Source organism: Leptodactylus fuscus, chromosome 6, assembly GCF_031893055.1.
Source record: "Leptodactylus fuscus isolate aLepFus1 chromosome 6, aLepFus1.hap2, whole genome shotgun sequence".
In the NCBI taxonomy this organism is placed as follows: Eukaryota; Metazoa; Chordata; class Amphibia; order Anura; family Leptodactylidae; genus Leptodactylus; species Leptodactylus fuscus.
Window position 1 is genome coordinate 72,584,461 of NC_134270.1, and position 16,154 is coordinate 72,600,614.

Below are 16,154 nucleotides of genomic sequence, written 5' to 3' on the forward strand. Positions count from 1 at the left end.
GAACACCCTGATATCCGATCGAACATGTGTTCGATAGAACACTGTTCGCTCATCTCTAGACATTACCTTTTACTGATCTGAAACTATCAAAACTATGGAATTTTTTTTTTTTTTATAAAAAAAAAAAAAAACACCAAGAAATTATCCCAAATCAAATACAAATCTTTTAATGTTTTCTAACTATCCATTAGATCATGTGATGTATACCCCCCCACACCTCTAACATGAAACAAGTGTGGTACAGAACAATAATACATAACTCAAATGAGCGTGAAGCCACCAGATCAGCACCGGCTCATCTCCCATCTGCTGATCCTTGTTGGTTGGGCAGAGACTTGAAGCCAACAACAGCTGTGACCCAGATTTACTTTCCTCTGCCAAACATAGCCCGATGTTTATTAGCAACCCAGTAAACACACAACACAGAAATAAAAAGATTCACATCTTTATTATGATCATCAACCAGAGAAGCGCTAGGAAGCAATGCATTCAACTGCAAAAACCTCAGAACCATTGTGTACCTGCACAAGAACAAAAATCTTCCCATTCATCAACCTAAGTTCACACTTCGGTATATGGACATCTGTGCTGGTCATGGAGAATGAGAGAATAGAATATGGGATAGACCATTGTAGTTTTCTGTATATTCCCAATCCCTTTATTAGAAGCAAAATTCACATCTGTCCCATACACATTAAGTTACAGTGAAGTAAAGATCTTTGGCCATTGCTTTAATCAAGAGTTGGTTAGTCTTAAAGCACAAACCCAATCTTAAAAATAAGAAAGAAATATAAATATAATAAAACACAGTGGACACGGATATATGCAAATAATACAAAATACTACACTCTCCAGAGCACCTCTACCGCTCACCCAGGGCTGGACTTACCATCAGGCAGGTGAAGACATTGCAGTCACCATCACACCATATTCTGTAAGTGCCATCATATTGTTAGCAATTGTCCCTTTCATCTTTCCTCTTAAGCTCGTGTGGCACAGTAGGATTTGGTTGCCATCTCATTTGGCATTAGGTTTATTAGGATCAGTAATCCGTTTTCACTGGCAATGCAACAATTATAATAGCACTTACTATTAAAGGAACACTTAGCGCGTGGGCCCTGGGAGGGTGGAGCATGACTCAGGGATACTCTTTGGGGTTCTTTGAATCCTTGTGTCATGCTCCAACCTCTCAAGCCCAAAAAAGTGTTGTTTTGCCCGACACGTTCCTTTAAGCTTCATTGATTACCTAAATGTTATCCGAATTACCCAAGAAAAATGATATGAACTTTGACAGCTTTTACGCAATCCATGACTGCGAGACATCACTATAGGTAGATAGGCAATGTGGGCTTTACCGATTTTTAGGGACATTTATAAAACGTGTAATAAATCAGTTTTATGAATGTCAATACCGCGTTTACTTGCCTTACCTTCCTATATCATCTCATTCCTGCAGCAGGTCACAAAGTCATCGGTACAGCCAATAACAAGACTAGCGGCTTCAATGATTATTAACATATGCAAAAGGAAAATGAAACACATATAAATAAATAATGGAAAAAACAACAAAAAATAAAATAAGCTTTTCTACCACCGCTTATAATAAAAGGACAGCGTTCCTGCCCTTGAATCCTGAGAGGTGGTCACGTTTTGGGGTGATATGCAGGGGAACACACCCCAAACATGCTAGGGGATACTTAAATAAATTTCACAGCAATAAACAAAATATAACTGAGGTATTAGGGCAGCAAAGTATTGTCACAGACACTGCTTGGCTTCTAGGGCATACATCCAAGTAAGACCTAGAGAAATAGAAAATATAAATATATATATTAGAACTACCCTCAATACCTTTCTACATTACACCAAGGGTGAAATTGCATGGACCATTCTGTGCAAATCCATTAATTTGGACGGGTAGACCAAGCGGGATAAAGAGTTTATAGCAGGATGGTCACAACACACCACGAAATACCCCAACAATAGGGTGAAGCACGAGGTATATTGGGTACACAACGCATTTGCCACCTCTTGGTTTCTGAAGTCTCAATTCAGAGGACCATCTCCAGCTTATGAAGAAAGGCCATAAAGCAGCAATGAACACTGCCTCTTCAGGTCAATATATAGAATTGCACACAAGAGAATTGAAAAAGTAACGTCAGGCCTTTGGTACAAAGTGACTTTTTTTTTTTTTTTTATCACTGAGCCGAAAGGTCTGCTCTTTGCTTGAAAAATTGTCCACAATTTGTTCATTCAATATGAAGAAACAGTTGAAAACAAGTTAATCTTTCAGCATGCTACTCAGGCCTGTTGGGGATCTTAACATGCGGAAAAAAAAGGTTCTTAGCAGAAAACCAACAGGAAGTTCTACAAAGTTCTGTGCATTTAATAGATCCCAAATGTTCTTTCTCCATATCAACCATTAAGAAGATAGAGGTGTTCCTCACAGAGGAACTGGAGAGATTGTCCTCACCCTTGATCCAACTTCCAAAGTCTTCTCCTTGAGAAATGTTTGGCCTTTACAGTTGGGAATGTTTAAAGTGAATGGACGAGGAGGTCCTTCATCTAGGCTCTTCGTGTTTGCCCGCCTCTTTTTTAAGTTTTCTGGAGCATCCCTTTGTTCACAGATTCCCTTTGGTCTTACCTTGTGGTTTAGGTTTTGCTGTGCTTCTTCCTCCTCAGAGTAAAAATAGAGGAAATTAAGTCCAAAACCCAAAAAGCGATCCCACAGTCCCACAGGTTTGGAAGAAACTGACTGGGATGGGACAAGCTGAGAAGGCTGATAAAAGTTTTTGTGCGATTCTGTAGAAGAAGACAAAGGCGTGTATACAGATTTTATGTCCAGAGAGAAAGAACGCTTTAGGCTACTAATTTCACGACGTTGGTCAGATGAGATCCCCATGGTGGTAAACCTGCCCGCCAGGGTGGACTCAGACTCATCTTTTGTGCAGTTGCTGTCCAATTTGCTAGCATCAATGGCCACTTCGATTTCATGGGACACCGAGTTGAGATTGTGATTGCTTTGGCAAATTTGCTCAGTGTTTGCCTGCTTGTCGGCACATGGCTGCTCTGAGCATTCTTTATCTGTAGGGCTGCCTGGATAAGCTGCTTGGGTAGGATGTGATTGCCGAGAATTGACAAGACTCATCTCATATTCAAGAAGCTGTCCGAGGAAATTGAAGTTGGGGGAAATGGTGGGCCTCTTTTCTTTAACGAACCTAGTAAAGTAAGAAGATGATGTAACAAAAAAAATAATAATTAGAGGTCTGCATGAAAAAGCAACAAAAAATTTTTTTTTTTAAATTGTGGTCAGGTTATCTTCTAAGAGGTTGTCCCCGCATGATAACCTGTCCGCAATAAGAAAATCATGGTGACAACAGACTGTCACCACTAAAATGCTTAGAGAATTTTTTTTAAGAAACTCTGCAAAATAAAATTAAAAAAAATATATATATATTTATACTTGCAAAATGTTTAACTTTAAAGTTAAGTTGTCTATAAATTTAAATAGGATTATGTCCATGTCCATGGAAGACCTCTTTAAATACTATATAATTCAGAATTAGGAGGCGTTCACAATTGCGCCCTGTGTCACTCCGTCGGGTCTCTGTCCTATTCCCCCGGAAAACTGAATAGGGGACCTGGTGAAATCGTTTTTTTTTTGGCCAGACACAAAGTCGGACATGCAGGACTTTGTGTCTGCCCAAAAAAAACTGTTTCCCTGAGGAGAGGCTGTATACGGACACCGGCGGTTATCTTTTAAAACCCATGCAAATGGTTGGGTTTCAAAACTGACTTCCGGGAAGCCATCCCCTGTCCAGTTTCTCTAGGGAATAGGACAGGGACCTGATGGGTGGACAGAGGCGCGAATGTGAATTCCCCCTTACAGTGGACCCCTCAGCCATCTTGTCATGTTTTTTGTTTTAGTAATTGAATTCCTTAAAACTCTGCATTTTGCAGTTCCTCGGTTATTTCTTCTGGAAATGCATGAAGGAATAAGCAACTGACTTCTTCCCATCCCCTTGTTGATGGGGCTTGTCCCAACACAATCTGAAATTGATAAATCATTACTGACAGCGTCAGACTGTGCAGAGATTATTGCGTAGGGACATATTATTGTGTAGGGACATATTATTGCGTAGGGACATATTATTGCGTAGGGACACCTTATTGACAAGGCAAATAGTAACAGTTGTCTATTCATTCATACATTTAGTGGACATTCATTGCATACATATTTTTGGTCTAGTAATTGCATAGTTATACACCCTTTATCTTGCGTACAAGGATTTACTTTACCTGTAAGCATCATCCAGTGAAAGTCCCATTGATCTCATGATGTAAGCAATGGCAACAGCTGCTGAGCGAGAGATCCCAGCCAGGCAATGGACTAAAACTTTCCCATTTACCAGCTCCACTTTTCCTGTAAAAACATTAAATACTTTACAAATCAATATAAAACTATAACTCAGCCCACAGAATAAAAAAGACAAAAAAATGCTATGGAGATATTATTTAAGTGTATTATATATAATGTATGTCACCTAGCGCCCCCTAGTGAACATAAAAAGTAAAGGAGTTGCTGACAGCCATCATCCCTGTATTACAAGGTTGGCTATTCATTTGAGGAGACAGCCCAAGTGGCTATAGATAAGAGATTTGGAGGGGTTAGTTGTAAATGTGTCAGCTTGTACATCACTTCCTCCTACCCTTGTGTTACAGTCTAAGGGTAGAATACAGTCTACATGACAGCAGATGTGTAATAATAGGAATGACAGAGAGGAAAAGATACCTATGAACTCAACAGCTGCACTGAGCCAGGGCAGGATCTTCTCACAGTAGCTGTCATTGATGGGGATGCGTAGAAAATGGTTATCAGAGATGAAGACGGGCTTTGGACAGCTGTAGCTGACATTCAGCACATGCGTGATGCCATTCTGATTAATCACCTCCTATAAAAAGGACATTAACCAGCACAATGAGATCACTGACAACGAAAACCAATTCATAGAAAAAATCCCCACCAGTCACACAAATGATTGCTTACAAAAAGAAAAGACCCTTGTTGTCGACACACCATGCTGACCACTCGCTCATACCACACATTCTCCATGAATAGCAGTATATATGTATGGGTATACAAGACATTTTATAACATGGTATTTGGCACAACTATCTATCTATCTATCTATCTTATCTATCTTATCTATCTACATCGAGTACTGCTTAAAGGGTCATTTGGGTTATTTATAAAATGACCCAACATGTGCACACCATACACAGCATTCAATATGGTCTTGATATCAGAAATCTGCCTTGTTGAACATCATGTTACCATGTTACCTTGTTATCCATATGTGATGTATGACATCACTGAACATTGTAGAAAGATACAAACATATCACTTATGGTGGAGGAATGCAGCCTACCCCCCAGGACAGTGAACATTGTTATGCAACTTGTCACTGAGGTTGCTAAGATATCCACAAAACCAAGACTAAATAGGTATTGTGAGAAGGTGACAGGCAGAGTGCTGGAGCTCAGATATATCAGCCCCAGGTTTCTGACCTATGTGTGGTCTAGGGCAGATCTGGAGTAGGCCTCAGCCCAGGTGTAGATCCTGGGCTCATTACTGGGCCAGAAAGGGCTGCAGCTCTTGCATTGCAGGGCAGTTCCATGAGGTGAAAGGAGGTGTGTGGTTCTGTCCTGAAACCCTGAGCCCGGTGACACTATATTGCACCTGTTGTGTTCATGTTGCTGTAAGTAAGCCACACGTATAGTTAGATTACCAGTTCTGTTTAGTTAATTGCTCAGATGAGCAGGTTTTTATTTTGTTATTGCCTGAAGTTAAGGTTGTATTTTGTTTTGCTCATTTTGTGCCTGAAGTCAAGGTTTATTTATTTTCCTGTTTTTATCTAAATAAACCAGTTTGCTGCATATTTTGTGTCCCTGTCTTGACAGTTTGGGTCCACACCACTGCTTCTACCGAGCTAACTCCCCACAATATATACTAGACTTATGAACTTTAAATATGTATTTTCTTGTGTTATCCTTCGTGTGGACAATGTTCTTTTGATAGATTCTAGAAAAGTCATTGCAGAAAGGGCAGATGAAAGCATCCATTTTATGTGAGTGGACTTTTTTTTAGAAGACTATCTGACAATAACATATATTATTGTTGCTGTATGTAGAATTATGACTCATCTTGCTTGAGCAAATCCCATAGTGAGCTTCAGCACCACGCTCAATGCTTCTCATGAGATAGTAAAGGTTGCAGGGAACATTTTGCAGTTAACCGTCAATCTCAGGGGAGTTCAGTAAAATTGATGCCTCTATTGCATCATATAGTTGTTTTAGAAATACCCCATACCACAAGAATAACACCCCCTGAATGGTGGCATGAGAAATGTCATTTATTGGTAATTAAGCCAGAATCTCTATTAGGGTGTAGATTCCCTTTAAATATTTATAATGGATTGTTCTGCTATCTCCGGTTATGTCACAAATCATTGGTGGAGTGTGCTGGAGCTTTCACCAAAGCATCTGCATGGTATTTAAGGAAAGGAATGAAAGACTGCACTAAATCTGCTGCAGTGCGTTCTGCTTGGGAATGTTATGTAGACCGGTTAGATAATTTTAACATGCAGCAGAGTCATTACCTATACATTAAGTTCAAGGCAGAGGCGGTGTGGTGCTGACACTGCTGCCTGCAAGGTTAAATCTGCTTTCATTCAAGGTTATTATTCTGTAAGTGGAAACTTGTGCTCCTCTAGTGATTCAAGCAAATTCAGGTACTACAATATCTGGTATATATTTAACCCATATACCACAGAATCCACAGTATCATATGGTGATCAATATAGAATTATACTATAATTAAATAAAAAAAACAAAAAAAAAACAAAACAATGTCATCCATTGGCTACTCCAGGCCATGTCAATGCTCACCAAATGTATATACACATTACTTTCTGCTACTCAGAAAACGTTCATTGCTCTAGATTTTCTGCTTCTACGGAAAATCATTTACAATACAAGCTTAAATGGACATTGGTATGTTCATGGTTGATGGATACCCATGGTTCTTGCTCCACTCCATGTTTTCCAATGCCATGCACCCAACCCAAAGCACAACAGCCACATTTTTAAATCAGAAACATTGTAGGGGGCGCTATAATTTACAGTGGATGGACTTTGGGATGAAACCAGCTTGAAAGACACATCAGGCTATTGAGAAGAGGGTTCATACCTAGGGGCACTATGGAAAGTGGTGCTTCTAGACTTTTGTAGTGAATATAGTTTTCCCTAGTTCCCAAACGGGAAATGAGAAAGTTGATGGACTGCCCTCTGCAGCCAGAGAGTGGTACTTAAGAGCCATCCCTGAGGATGGTTGTTGGTTGGGGATAATTGGTGAGGTCAAAATAGATGAGAAAATACTTTTTGTGGAATTTCAAATGGAAAACAAGTAAAAACAAGTAAAAAATGCAAATCAATTCTGCCAGGCTGCAGGCTACAAGTACAAAGGCGCAGGTTAGAGACAGACAAAAGGTTAAAGTCATTCAGTAGCAGTAGAGGAAGTAGCTTGTAATATGACCTGTGTACATTTATGGTTCATACCTGATCCATGACATCATTCTGGGAGCCCAGGTAAAGGTGTGGCAGGATACGGGTTACAGACACTGTTGATGTGGACAGACAAGGCTGCGATATACTCGTGTGCAGGATATTCGAGGTGCGGCCTTCACACAGGTTGGGGAATTGTGATGAGAATTCTGCAAACCCTCCTGAAGAAGTAGGCAATATAAAATCAAAAGCTTAATGTAGCAAATGCAACAACCCCGTATATAAATCTATAATATTCTGCTTTGGTTTATTGCTGTTGGAGAAGTTTGTTTAGTGTTACATAAAGGTATACTGAGCTGTATTTTTCGCCTCCTTACTATTTTTGGTAACCTACCTAATTTGGAGTGGCCTAGATGATGGGATCACGGCATATGCCATTTAAAGCAGGATGACTGCAATGATAATACAGTGTTTCTTTCGGGTGAGATGATTTGTGAGTGTGAGAAAATTTGATTCTGACCAGCACTCACAGTTGGTCTGATGCCAATTCTTAATGTACGCCTGCAAATCCAAGTTAGGCCAATTGCCAGGGTAAGACTAGAAGGGTAGTTTACTTTCAAGAGGGGTCAATGTAGTATTGCAAAATTTATGATGATTATTGGTACTATTTGCATTTCTATATATGTTGTATATATAAACGTCTTAAAAAGCGATTTCATAAGGCCCCTGATCTTTGTTTGTTAATCATAACCATAAGCTTCTGGGAAGGGTTGTAAAGTTATAGATAACCTGCTTCATGAATATAATACAGAACTGCAGAGCGGGGTGGGCAGATAACATTACAGTATATCAAAGTGGATAACAATAAAGATTTGTGTGAAATTTAAAATTGGTGTAGCGTCCTGTGCCAAGCTTATGGATAGCCATCTCTAAAAACAGCAATGACCTAGGCAGTTAGCTCATGGGCCCAGTTCTTGGAACCCTGGGCATCAGCTGTTATTATCAGGGCAAGCATCATCCACAGCTGCTGGAGCGGAAATGTAGCATTACATGCCAGCCATTCAGATGAATGGCCAACCAAGTGATACATGGATTAGCCTGGTTTGCCAGAACTGTGGTTCTCCATGGTGGCTCAAAAACTGGGGTACTGATCTGGGAACCCCTTTCTATAACGTCTGTATGCCCCAAAGAGAATATCGACAGTCTATTTTTTGATGAGGCACTCTTTAATAGAATATTTAAGAAAAGAAGTCAAAAAGTTATATTACTTTTTTCTGGCATGTTCCTTTTAGCTAGTCTCTGGAAATTAGTGAATGCATTCCATCACTGCCTGGTCATACCCATTTCACGGTTTTACTAAGGATTGTCTCTTGGGTAATGACCTCACACAGCAAGACACGGATCATGCTCCGCATCTTGAAATCCAGTATGTGTGCTGAGTCTCTCAAAACATGATATCACTCGGAAATAGATAAATTAGTCAATAGGACAATTTTAGTCTGAATGGAAAAAAAAAATCAATGGCAGGATCCCATTTTCTGAATGCAGTTTAGGTCATCTTACTCTCAGCTTTACCACCATTCAAGAGTCCTGTAATATTACCCAGTTTACAACAACACGTACTATTAAATGGTCTGTATGGGATCAGTCATAAATGTTTTATACATTTTTAAGACACAACTTTTCATAAGATTTTAATGTTTTCCAAAGTGAAATTTATGTTTAGAGATTTTAATGTCCACAGTATTTTTATGGGATTAAAATTGTTAACATGAGCCTATCACATTGGAAATTTTGTGCAACCAATAGATAGCGTGTTATAGAACTCAAGGAGCTGAGCCACTTGATATATAGTTCTGTGGAAAAAATATATATTTACTACAATTATATCTATGTTCTTTCTGGGTTTAGGAGCTCACTGGTGGTCCTACTCGGTGACTGACACTTTCACTTGCTGTCGGACTGAGTAAGACCACCCACTGGACTCCTAAGCACAGAAGGAGCAAGAATTTATATTCCTAGATTCCAAGAAAGTAATGCTGAATCTTTTAGCACAATGATATATCAATCTGCTTATTTCCTCTTGCTCTATAACACGTTGGCATATCAGACTTCATGATCAATGTGACAGGTTCCTTTTGAGGTCTAATAAAGGCAATTTGTTTCCATATGGCCTATTCAATGGTATGTATGTCAAAGGGAGGGGTCAACCGATCAAGACTACCGTATGTGAAAAATTGTAGAAAGACACTCACAAATAGTGTGTCTGATTGTGCGAGGGACACACTCCGAGCATTACATAGACTGCCATGTAATACTACATTTCTCAAGCACCATCGGTTAGAGAGGCCAAAACCAAGTGATACCTCTAACTAGGTGGAGATCAGAAGTATTAGCACCATCCAAAAGTATGTATGACAAGTGTTGGATATATAGTAACATATGTACATTCCTATTCCAATACCATTATGTTTTCCTTACCTTCCAAAAGGGAAACTGAGCTGTATTTCTTCTCCAACTTCCCAACAACCAATGACACAAAATGGCCGGCAGATAGCTCTTGATTTCCCTGGTCATATACAACTACTTGCTTTTCAAATGAAGGCTCAATCTGTCAAATTAGAATAGAAAGAAAGAAATGTTGAATGAACACCCAAACCCACTTGTATGAATAAAGTGAGAATGTCTTAGATGGAACAAGAAGTAGCATTAGATGTTGAGCTCACTGTGAAGCTCAAAGTATCTACAATTTAAAGGATCAAAAAAAATTGTTTTTCAAAAGTCTGGAAAAATGGGTATCAATCCTTGTAACTCAGATCCCACCCAAAAAACATAACCACTGGAGGCCATACTCATGAGAAATTTGTCAAAGCAACAGAAGATCTAAACATGCCACCATTTGGGAGGCCAACATTGACTGTCGCTTATATCGACAAGTTTGACCAACGTTCATCTGAAGTGTATGACTACCTTAAGAAATGACTAAAATAACTTGACTCCTCAAAGGATAGCAAGGATTCAGTACCTTGATTCTTATTACGTTAAATGACAGCGTTGTAGCATTTCTCCTGGATTTTCCTATTTTTAACAGGTTTGCATTTTGCAAATCAATAAAGACGACTTGTCAGCTATAAAGCATAAGGTTTCCTGTTGTTCATGTCTGTCTGCTGCAATATTGACCCTGACTGGCCTATATTTAGGACTGGATGATTCATATTAATTTAAAAGTACCATGGAGTCAGAAGGGGTATCACATAACAAGCATCCTGATTATTTTGGAGGAATGTCGATAGTAACAAGATACATGATACACTGAGCTCAGCTCTCTAACGGTGAAGTCTGATGCATCTTCTACAACAAACCTTAGGGTGCGGTAGGACAAGAAGCTCCTTTAGAAGACGTTTTCGGGCCAGCTTGGAGCCACACAGGTTTACAGAGCCCACCACATGGAGGTTGTTGTATTCACTGAATGAGCGACAGTCAATGACCAGCACCCCTGCGCTGTCCTCCCTCAAGATGCCAGCCAGTTTTTGGGCTTGTATTGCTTGGGGAGGCTTCCTTTCTCCACCCATTTTGATCAGTCTGTTAAAAAAATGAAAAAAGATGGCACATCAGGATGAGATTATATACAACAAAGCAAACATTTTTATCAATTCTGTAAATTTGTACTATTAAAATTGTTTCCAACGGTATCATAAATGGATATTTTGTCTCCTAATTTTTACCATGCTTTGTGATGGTGTTTTAACATGACACCATTGCAACCTCTTGATGGCCACAATAGCCCCCCACTCATCCACAATGCCCCATTTTTGAAGCATCATCCCACTTCAAGGTTTTTAGCAGGACTAGAGTGGACCTATTGTAAACGCTGCCATTTTGTGGGTGAAATGAACATTGATAAGACTATTAATTCAGCAAGGACTAATGACATTAAATGGTATTCAGTTTCCCTATTTGCTTTCCAGACTGATAAAACGGACCTATAAAAAGCACAGGCAGGGAGATCAGATATCCAAAGATAAGGATGTACCATGCCCAATACATCACTGAAACATTATTTATTAGACAACCAGAAGATATTTGCAGCATGAGCTAATGGGTGTATTCCAGTCCAGGATATTCAGTACCATGTAGCTAGTTTAGACAGGTACAAGAATGCTTACGTTAAAAACAAGATTTATGCAAATACCTGACGCCAAATACAACCACAAACAATAAATCTTGATGAAATTTGTTCAGAGGACTAAAAGGCATTTACAATTTTTTAATCATTATTAGGATTATGATTATTATGTTATATAAATGCTTCTTATGTTTTATCTCTGCCCTGGGGCATAAGAATTTTTTGGGTACTTTTTGCCAATTTATTAAATCAATAGCAAAGCCAAGTCAGAACATGAACATGAAACACTTTGGAAAAGTCATTCATTACATGTCCTTAAGAACACGGCCAAGTGATGTAATTTGGGAAAATCAAATGTTGCATGTGGTTTTTCTAGAACACATAATAAAACATTGTGTTTCAAGGTTTGAGGCTTTCATTCTTGCTTTCATTGACCTTGGCCTGACTCATGGAGACATTTTGGATATATTTAGGATATTAGGCAACTAACATGAACGTAACATACAGTAACCAGCTCTCCTAAAAAATGATGTTTGACTCAATGTGCCTGAGTGAAAACAAACATTCGATTTCTTAATGTTCCCATTCCACAAATGACACAGTACAATGGTGAAACTCTAAAGCATTGTACTAATGGCTAATAACTTTTCTGAATCATATTTTTTTTTAAAATAGAAATTAAAAAAATAAAATAACTGGAACTTTCTCCAAATTAGGCTTAAGACAATTAATAAATAAATAAATATATATATATATATATATATATATATATATATATATATTTTTTTTTTTGGCACAACATCAATTAAACTAAAGCGGCCAGGCATTGCGCTATGGATGGGGCCTACAGTGAAGGTAGGGATATGAATATTTTATAAGTGAAATACTCTCTCCGCACTCAGCAGCTTCAGCAGGAAGAGTAAGGAAAGCTGAATATACAATATCAGAATCCTGAAAGGGCTTCCCCTGATGTCTTTTTACTTTGCAATTTATCCCCAGCGGAATGAGACTGAAATGGTATTTTACCTCTGTAATACCTTTACAGGAAAATCTTTATTCAAATATTTTATATATGATTTACAGTGTATTATTGATAGATACAGTACATTTTATTTATTTTAGAGCATAAGCCACCTATAGGCCAAAGACAGAGAGTATGGCTGGGCCTATCACGAATGCTGACTACTGCTCCAGTCTGTCTATGTAATAGACATTCCCTCCATTGTACATGTATTTGGTATTGGCATACGTGAGCTGATAATAAAACGCTATTTTCTATTGTGTGATCATATTTTCTATAGATAACCCACTGCCCAGCAACAGCCTTCTTTGGTCTGGACATTAGGTCACTCATGACAAGTGTGGCTGCAGATGAGGTCATGGTGGAAGAGGGGCCTGTTATCTGTGATGTAATGAGATACCAGAGACATGACTTATTGCTGTAAATATCATTCCCTGGAGCAGCGACATGAGGCGCAGTAATATGCATGGAATAGAGTGACTGCAGGATAAAATAGCAATTATTAATATTAAACTCATTGCATAATACTGGAGATTTATCTCTATAATACAACATGTCAGTGTCATGGTCATCAGCAGCCAAATGCTAAAGCTTTTTATTCCCCTTGCTACTGCTCTCTTTTATCAGCTCCTGGAAATATCCTCACATATGAAATGTATTTAGATAATGAAATGCAAAGTTATCATAATTTAGGAGATCATCATCAATAGGAAATACAAAGCAAAAGCCAGTCTTACTAATCTGTAATATAATGTAATATGTTTCTCCCAAATTAATTACATTAATCATTTCATGGTTTTAAATAGCTACTTAAAAAATAAATAAAAATATATATTTATTTATTTAACATACATAGCATTTTATAGTTTCTTTCTTTTTCTCCCCTCATTTGTGGTCCTTTCCTTTGTTCTCCATTTCCTAAGTGAGTAGCACAGTTGTCACTGTTACTACCTTGTGTACACCAACACACAAACAGCATATACGAGGTATATTTCATACTAGAACTATCAGTAAAAAAACACACTAAAATATTTCTAATATATTATATATACATTTGAGTTTTATTTTCATTAAAAAATAATTATTTAATCCAATTTTTAATAGTAGTAATACTGAATAAAATTATAATTCTATGCAAAATAATATTTAATCCAAACCCCATCACATGTGCAGCACCACAACCATTTATCTGTACTGGTAAACAAACCCATTTTGTTCATTGGTACCTACCCTAGGATACCAGAAAATGTCCTTTGTCCTACGTCGACACTACAGAAAAGCATAAATATTTTTTCCCTTTAAAGTTTGCATGGCCTCCATGAATGTGACATATCCTGGTGTCCTTGGTAGGTAGGAATGCTGCTCTTTTCCCTACATCCCATTCATTTAGAAATTCCTTGCAATTTCCTGATGATACATGAGCTATGCATTATTTGATCCACTCTGCTCTGCAATGCGTTCCTGGCCTTACTACAGCAAAATGGGGTAGAAGCCAATATACAGTAGCGAAAAACATAGACAACAGCTCCGCATTAAGGCACGTTTATGGAATTTTTCCTTTTTACTTCCAGTAATGAGAATGAAATGGAATTCCAACATAACCGTCATGCACAGGAAACAGGGATGTGGGAAGCGGTTTGCAAATATGCAGAAAATGTTGCAAGCAGAAAGGAGATGGAGGCTGTAGATAGAAAGCTGCTGGATGGTGGCAACCGAAATATAGATGACTTTCCAGTTCTGACTGCACTGATCAGTACAATGTCTGCAGAATGCATCACAGAATCCGTGCAAGACTGTATCCTAACAGCTGCTGGAAGGGATTACCTCTGCCTTTCCCAGAGAAATCTGACCAGCTGGTCTACAAAACCTAGGACAGTGCAGCCATACAAGTCACAGTCATCCCAAGTTCTCGTTCTATACTGCAGACAGGCTATAGATGGAGCAGAATTTCTCTATATGGGGCTGCACTGTTTGCGCATATAGGCTAACCCACAGTCCTATGTAAAAATGACACTGCGAAATCACCATGAGTTGCGCCAGATAACAAACTCAGCCCTTGTATATCTGCAATGCCCTTAAGCTGCACCTGTCATCATAGGTCTATGCACAACGCAATATATGCCTGCGCCACCAATACTAAACAACACACATAGACCGTGATGGCGGCTGCAACATCTTATAATATAATACATTGTGCTGCACAAGTATGAAGGCTATGAGGCGTGAAATGAAAAAATCATACCAACAATGTAATGCAAATGTAGGATTAAAAATGTTAATAGCTAAAGATGACAAAAATCTTACCTTTATTAATGGCTTCCCACTAAAGCCAATGCAGCAGCCTGTGACAGCAACAGCAGCACTACCTGCAATGGATGGACGGACAGACAGACACAGCAGCAGCAGCAGCAGCGCCAGCAGAGCTAGGAGGTAGCAGAGTGTCCCAGGTGCTCTGTACTATATTGTTATGGTGACTGGAGCCAGCAGAGAGAGGATGAGGTAATGTGCTGGGAGAGGGAGGAGGGGGGTGCAGGGGGAGTGTTAAAAATAACTCAGGTTGATGTCATCTCCAGCCAATCAGGAGGCATTTCAGGCCCGAGCTGTGATGTCACCTCTTAGCCTGATTAAAACAATCCCTTGGTGGATTTTCCACTGACACACACAGCATTAACCCTTTCAGGGGAGCATTCCTGAATCACAGACAAAAGCACTATATTATGTTTGTCAAATATAAAGAAAAAAAAAAGCAAATACTATTATAATAATGTAAAGATTTTACAGACTTTAATCAAGATTGTACACAATTTTTTAAATTTTAATAAAAATAAGTAGTAATAAAAAAAAATTCAAGATAATGAATATTATATTTCATAGATTGTAAACTCTTGCGAGCAGGACCCTCACTCCTATTGTTTGATACGTTCTTTGTCACATTGTAATGTCAAATAACATCTGTGTACCCGTCGATTTGTAAAGTGCTGCAGAATATGTTGGCGCCATATAAATGAAATTATTACTAATTATTATTATTATTAATAATAACAAAAATAAAAACAATGTTAATGCATTTACTAAAAATAATAGAAATGATCTTTATATCTTAATACATTACGCTGCTCTGCCCATAGGGTGTCTTTGTCATATATAGGGTATAGTCAGGCACATATTGCTAGGTTTATGTGTATTTCAATATAAACTCGCATATAATTTATTTTAGGGTATTTATTGTGTGTTTTTGGCCTGAAGTTGCAGAAACACAGCCGAAAAAAAAAACAAAAACCTGCCTTTTGCAGTCAATGAGATTTCATTTGATCTCATTCACACATTGCATACAAAAATGCTGCGTTCTCAAAAACACGCGTGTTCACCGGCAGAAAATGCTGTGTTTATTTCTCCATAGACCTAAATAGGGGAGGCAAAAATTAAAAATGCAGCGGAAAAACA

The 16,154-nt window shown here is 38.5% G+C and overlaps 1 protein-coding gene across 1 annotated transcript; it reads right to left on the reverse strand.

Moving 5' to 3' along the window:
* Positions 1 to 222: 222 nt before the first annotated feature.
* LOC142210794 (dual specificity protein phosphatase 8-like) lies at positions 223 to 15,221 on the reverse strand. The gene is made up of 7 exons (XM_075280216.1): positions 15,015 to 15,221; positions 10,926 to 11,145; positions 10,045 to 10,174; positions 7,618 to 7,784; positions 4,793 to 4,952; positions 4,300 to 4,423; positions 223 to 3,218 (listed from the first exon to the last, which is right to left on the reverse strand). Exons 2-7 carry the CDS (start codon positions 11,133 to 11,135, stop codon positions 2,444 to 2,446), a joined length of 1,566 nt encoding a protein of 521 aa, XP_075136317.1. The 5' UTR covers positions 11,136 to 11,145; positions 15,015 to 15,221; the 3' UTR covers positions 223 to 2,443.
* Positions 15,222 to 16,154: the final 933 nt, after the last annotated feature.